Below are 6,682 nucleotides of genomic sequence, written 5' to 3'. Positions count from 1 at the left end.
AATTTGCGCATCACACAGTTTACTTACACAAGGCAAAGTGAAACATGAAAGAGTAGAGTAATTGAAATGGGATGAGACTAACAAACACCAGCATAGGGTACAACACAACAAAACACTACCTAGGGCTGTTTGAATAAATTGTTTAAGACCTGGTTTCATGTGTCACCTTTGTGTATTCGCGATGCGATGAACTTGGATTCAACTGAGAACCTTGAATGAAGAAGCAACCAATTGCATCTCAAAAAGAACAGAAAAAACTCTATAGCCGACACAAGCACTTGCTACAACCAAATTGTCAAAGCATCAATGACACATCTCAAAATGAACAGAAAAAACTCTATAGCAGTTTCGGTAGATCTGATGGTTGTTCGCTCGCTCCTCGCCGTCGCCTCGCCTCGCCGGGGCCGTTGCTTCGCCGTGCCAGAGGCCGACACTGCACGTCTGTTCGGTGGGCCGGGAAACGGAAGGGACTCGTGCGGGCCTGTGCGGGAGGAGGAACAGAGACGACTTGTGGGCTGGGCCTAAAGAAAGCCCGGGACGGCGGCGATAGTGTGAGAGCACCTTGAAATACCTCCGCCTTGGCGCCCAACGTAACCGCCCCGACCAACAGCTTTCAGCTTTCCTCGCCGGAGTCCCCAACGAACCAAGAACCCTCCCCACCGCGCAGCAGCCCACCGCATCCGCCCTCCGGCGCCGGCGACCGATGGACCGCTTCCAGGACGGGCACCACGTGCGGCTGCGGAGCCGCGTGCGGCGCAACTACATCCATGCCGCCGAGGACGGGGAGAGCGTCACCCTCAGCCAGGTCCGCGTCTCCATGAACGCGGCGTGGGCGGTGCACATCTACAACGGTGACGACGGCCCGTACCTGCTCCTCTACAGCGCCGCCTACGGCCGCTACCTCGCCGCCACGGCCACGCCGGCGAGGCTCGGCCACCACGGCCTCCGCGCGGAGCTTCGCGACTACAACCAGTCGGAGCTGGAGGCCATCACGTGGCGGGCCGTGGGGTCGGGCTTCGCAGACGACGTCGTCCTGCTGCGCAACGTCGGCGGCCTCTACCTCCGCTCCAACGGCAGGTACGTCCGCTGGAACGTCGGCGTCAGCGTCGACAACAGCGTCAGCTCCATGATGTACTACTGGGTCGTCGAGTCCATCCCCGCCAGAGAGGACATGCCTGCCCTTCCTGCCCCACCGCCGGTGAGTAGTGAGTTCGCCATGACCGACCGGCTTCTTGATACCTATTCTTGAATTGCTTTCGGCGATTCAGCGAATTCTCGAGCATTTCTTGATCTCCTGAACATGACCATGATTTGGCTTTGCGTTTTAACTGCAGAATCCCCCATACAGATACCTCCGTGGGGTCCTCTACCTGGAGCCGGGGCGGCTGATCCGGTTCGTGCGGGCGCTCGACGACGGGCACTACCCCGAGGACCCCGGGAACGAAGGCTGGCGCCAGATCTGGTTCAGGGGCAGGTCCGCGTTTCGCCTGAGGGACGACCTGGGGTTCCTCCTCGGCGCCGGCGTGTACCACCGGAACATCGCCATGTGCGTTCGAGCGGGCCGCCACGGGAGGCTGACCCCGCTCGTCGTCGACCTGCCCGACGGAGGCTATGGCGACACCCTCGAGATTGTCGTCTTCCGGGCCGACACCCCTGGTGAGGGCCTCTCTCCATGCCCCCAACTTCCTAAGTATCTCCTAATGGTTGAATTTTGTTCAGATTTTGGTGCAGCTGATAGATGCTATTTGCTGCATGACCATGATATTTTGGGGTTTAATTGAGTGGGGTGTTAATCTACTTGTCTTACTGAAATTGCTCTAGTCTGAATCTGTTGAAGTCTGAAACTGTTAGGTGTTAAAACAGTTCGCTGAAATTGTTGTAGTCTGAAAAATAGTTAACTGAATCTGTTGAAGTCTGAAACTGCTAGGTGTTGGGAATTGTCTGCACCTGCTGTAATCTTGTAGGTAAGTAAAATATGATATGTTATTCTTTTTACTCGCGTTTGATTTAGCCAATTTTACTCGCGTTTGATTTAGCCAACAATACTAAATAAATTTCGTCTCTGCACATGAGCTTTATTCAGGTTTTGTACATGAGCTGTAATATTGGTCTTGTTATTCTTTTTATTTTCTAACTCGATAATGCTTGGAAAAAGGATATTAAGATTCGTTTTGTTATGACTTGGAAAAAGGTAAAAGTAGTTGGATGAAAATGCTTCATAGACGATCCTGCAATATTTTTAGATTATGCATTCCGCGTCATTGGAAAATGCAGTGGCTTTGACAATGAGCTAGGTCCTGCATTCATTTTTTATACTATGCATTTTCGCATACAAATGCAAATTTTAGTGTTTTTAGTTGTGCTGCCTTGATAATGTTTTTCCTGGTAGCTATTGATAGTGTTTTTTACTTATGCTGCCTTTTGTGTAACTTCTTAATTCCTGGCCTGCATATACAAGGAAGAACTGTGGCCATGAGCAAAGTGAAAAGGCCTTATGATAGAATTGTGCAGAGCTTTTAAAAAATTGATGATAGCACGCTGGAACTTCCCACAGATTCATACAAATTTGATGATAGTCTTTGTTCAGATTTTGGTGCAGATGCTATTTTGGGTTTACTTTAGTGGGGGTGCTAATCTAGTTGTCTTACTGAAGCTGTTACAGTCTGACAAAAAGGTTACTGAAATTGTTCTAGTCTGAAAACAGTTAACTGAATCTGTTGAAGTCTGAAACTGTTAGGTATATGCAACTGTTGAAATCTTGTAAAAGTGGATCTGAAATTGGAACCCCAAATCAGTTGATTCACCTCCTTTCAGCCTTAACAGAGAAGATGGTGATACCCGTTTGATTTAGCCCATTTTACTCACGAAATTCAGGTTTCCAACAATACTACATAAATCTCGTTTCTGCACATCTTGGTCTAAATTGCAAGACTCTGAGATTTGAATTGTTCATCTGCTTTTGCTTTATGAACATGATATTTGGGGTCTTACTTTCGTCGAGTGCTAGGAAACTGTTGTTGTCCTGTACAAAGGTAAAAGTAGTTGGATAAAACTAGTTGCACATTTCTGTCCTTGATTCAGATAATTCAGTCGGTGCATTTCATAACATCTGCCGCTGGTAGAAATTATGGAAGCTAAAAAGCCAAATCAAGTTGAGTCATCTCATTTCACCTTTGCAGAGAAGAACATACTAATTCTCTAACCTGTGAATACAATTATATTGTTCAACTTTTTTTTCCTTCTTGGTCTTGTTATTAATTGTTGGTCTGCTGCCTAATTGGCTCATAATTTCTGCTAATTCAGCCTACAATGAGCTGCGACACCCGGATGTCCACGCGGAGTAGAGGAAGATCGGAGCAGGGGTCCTGAAAGTTCACATGTCCACAAGTTTCGCTGCCTGGACGACAATAGAACTGGGCGCCTACTTCTGCCTATGGGTAGATAGATATAGGTTCAGAAAACTCTCTGTTTCTTCTGCTAGCTAAACTTGCTCCATTCTGGATTCAGAACTGCTGAGAATGTTGTGTCCAATGGCTGAACAATTTTGTACTCCTGGCCTGCACATACCAGGAAGAACTGTGGCTTCCTGAGAGCTATTGATCATGTTTTTAGTTGTGCTGCTTCATGTGTTTAGAATCTTTAATTCCTGGCCTGCACATACCAGGAAGAACTGTGGCATCAGTAAAGCGAAAAGGCCTTATGATAGAGTTGTACGAAGCTTTTAAAAAAAGGGTGATAGCACATTGGAACTTCCCATAGATTCATACAAGTTTTCCAGATCCAGATATGCAGCCATGCCATCAAGGCGAAACGAAAACCGTTTTTCATACACAACAACGTCGCCTCGGGATCGCCACTCACGCAAAACCCTCACACGCAGGAGGGACCGATTCAATCTTTCTTTTATAGACATACACTGAAGACCAGAACAACTTATTCATGGTGTAGTTTGTCAGGCTACTAAACATGCTTGAGTACCAGAATTCTCGCGAAATCTGTCGAGATCAGCAGATGCAAAGATTGTATGCTCGATGCTGGGATTTAATTATGGACTGTGATCATACGTGCTGACTTGCTGGGAGCTGAGATTAATGCATCGAAAAGGACAGGAGCAGGACATGAACAATCTAATGCAGCTAAGCTACTAGAATTTCAACAAAGTAGTTTGGAAGGAAAAAAATATGCATGTTGTATGTATGCAATTGAAAATCATGCAATGTATTAGAAGCATATATGTATGCAAGTCATAATTATACATGACATGTCCTGTTCTTGCCTGTGCGCAGGCCGTAGCATGCGAAGTTCTGAATTTTACACAGAACATATATGCAAGCTTTGTGTCAAACAAATAAGAGAATCTGAATGCATTCAGAATCCATCAGCAAAACATACTTGTGAAAGTTAGAATTTTAATTGGAAGCACTTAATGTTTGCCCACGATCCTGGTCGTGATGCTTCGGTCACATACGCACATTCAAGCTTAAAACCAGAACATAAACAAAGTCGCAAATCTTGGTGTTCATCTCATGGTCCAGTAAAATGTTACTGGCTTTCAGGTCTGTATTACTCTCAAGCGAGAGGGCTTGTGCAAGTAGAGAAGCCTTTGTGTGATCCCATTGATTATATGGAAGCCCTGCTCCCAGTTCAGCATTGGGCGACCCTTTCGCACTAGGAAAAAGTAATTTGATGCTTTAGCTTGTGTGAGAATTCCTCTAGGCTCTAGCCCGTAAGAAATCCTTTAAGCTCCTTGGTTACTACAGTACATTCAAGCAAAAGGAAGGCGGGCTCGAATGTGTAACCAGTGGCAACCAAAGTGCATTGTGTGTTTTCCAACTCTTGGTTTCCTCCAATGTTTCAGATATTCATGTTAAACATGTAATTGTGTCACGCCTAGGCTGCCTTGTGCGCCAAGGTGGTTGTTATAGGAGTAGGATTCTTTTCTTGTTATTCTCTCTTATCCCTCCTGTAAAACCTCCTGTAATATCTCTTCGGTTGGAATCTATGAAAGATGGGTCTCTCCCAATCAATATAAACACCACGCGGCCCTCTATATGAGGGTAGAGACGCTTACACAAACTAACATGGTAATCAGAGCCTCCCTCTTCCTCATCTAGCGATCATCATCTCCATCCTATCGCCCACACCAAATTTTTTTCGCCCACACCCTTCCCATCCTCCCAACTCCGGCGCCATGTCCTCCTCCTGCAGCCAACTCCTCTGCACCGGCCTGAACAACACCATCTCCGAGCCTCTCACACGTACCAACTACATCCTCTGGCAAGCACAAGCTCGCTCCCAGATCACGGGAGCAGGGCTATATGGGTACCTTGATGAAACCCTACCCGAGCCACCTAAAACCATCACCACCAAATCCTCAGACGGGAAGGATCAGATTGATCCGAACCCCGCCCATACCCCATGGCTCATTCAAGATCAACATATCGTAGCCTACTTGCTCCGTAACCTTTCCAAAGAAGTCCTGGTGCAAGTTGCTTCCCTCGAGACTTCTCACGCCATCTGGTCTGCCCTGGCAAACATGTTCTCAGCTCAATCCAAGTCTCGCATCAACAACTGGCGTATTGCCCTCTCCAATGCCCAGAAGGGTTCCCTCAACGCTGCCACCTATTTTGGGCAGATGCGGGCGCTGTCTGATGAACTCGCGACAACAGGAAAACCCATCGGCAAAGATGAACTCATCTCCTTCATCATCGCCGGTCTCGACATGAAATACCAGCCCATCATCTCTGCTCTCGATGTGCGAACTGATCCTGTCTCCACCGATGAGCTCTTTGGCATGATCTCCAACTTCGATCAGCGCGTCGAGCTGTTCCAAGGAACTGGTCCCGGCGCCTTCAAATCTTCTGCAAACGCCGCCTATCGAGGTCGCAGGCCTCCCAAAACCTCCCAGAACCCTCCCAAGGGTGGTGGTGGTGGGGGCTATCGTGGCGGTCCAGGTGGCAGTGGCGGCGCCCACTTCCAGAATGGCGGTGGCGATGGCGGCGCTCCCTATCCGCATGGTGGTGGCAGTGGTGGTGGCCACTTCCAGCCCGGCGGCGGTGGCGGCGGCGGCCACTACAACCAGCGCGGCAACAACAACTCCCAGGGCCGCAACAATAACAACAATCGCCGCCCTTTCCAAGGTTATGATGAATACTTTAACAAGTGCCAAATTTGCAAGAAAGATAATCATATTGCGAAGCATTGTGACTGGCGTTATGCCGAAAACAATTCCCAACGCAAGAAGGTTGCAGCCGCCGCAAACACGTCCTATGGTGTGGACACCAACTAGTACGCTGACTCCGGCGCCTCCAAGCACATCACTCATGAGCTGGACAAGCTGACCATGCACGACAAGTACCCCAGGCAAGAAGTTCACAATGCAAATGGAGAAGGTATGGAGATAGCTCATGTCGGTCATTCAATTATTGCAACCCCTCATCGTGATATTCATCTTAAAAACATCTTGCATGTTCCCCAAACTGCCAAAAATCTTCTTTCAGTACATCGCATTGCTCTTGACAACAAAGTTTTTCTTGAATTTCATCCCTATTTCTTTTTTTATCAAGGATCGGGTCACACGGAGAATTCTCTATCGCGGTGGATGCGTGCATGGACTCTACCCCCTTTTTCCCGAGTTCAGGAGCTTCAATAAACAAGTTTTTGGTGTCATCAAAATCTCCCC

The 6,682-nt window shown here is 47.8% G+C and overlaps 1 protein-coding gene and 1 pseudogene across 2 annotated transcripts; both read left to right on the top strand.

Moving 5' to 3' along the window:
- Positions 1 to 589: 589 nt before the first annotated feature.
- LOC123048548 (uncharacterized) lies at positions 590 to 3,611 on the top strand. 2 transcript variants are annotated; one of them, XM_044471631.1, is made up of 3 exons: positions 590 to 1,198; positions 1,349 to 1,656; positions 3,304 to 3,611. In XM_044471631.1, the coding sequence occupies exons 1-3, from the start codon at positions 704 to 706 to the stop codon at positions 3,311 to 3,313; spliced, it is 813 nt and encodes a 270-aa protein (XP_044327566.1). In that variant the 5' UTR covers positions 590 to 703; the 3' UTR covers positions 3,314 to 3,611. The 2 variants fall into 2 exon arrangements, with proteins under 2 accessions (XP_044327566.1, XP_044327565.1); XM_044471630.1 differs by having other exon boundaries at positions 1,335 to 1,656.
- Positions 3,612 to 5,674: 2,063 nt separating this feature from the next.
- LOC123056340 (uncharacterized) lies at positions 5,675 to 5,813 on the top strand (annotated as a pseudogene).
- The last annotated feature ends 869 nt before the right edge of the window (positions 5,814 to 6,682 follow it).

The sequence above is a fragment of the Triticum aestivum genome, chromosome 2D, assembly GCF_018294505.1.
Source record: "Triticum aestivum cultivar Chinese Spring chromosome 2D, IWGSC CS RefSeq v2.1, whole genome shotgun sequence".
Classification (NCBI taxonomy): domain Eukaryota; kingdom Viridiplantae; phylum Streptophyta; class Magnoliopsida; order Poales; family Poaceae; genus Triticum; species Triticum aestivum.
This window is presented reverse-complemented; position numbering and strand designations above follow the sequence as displayed.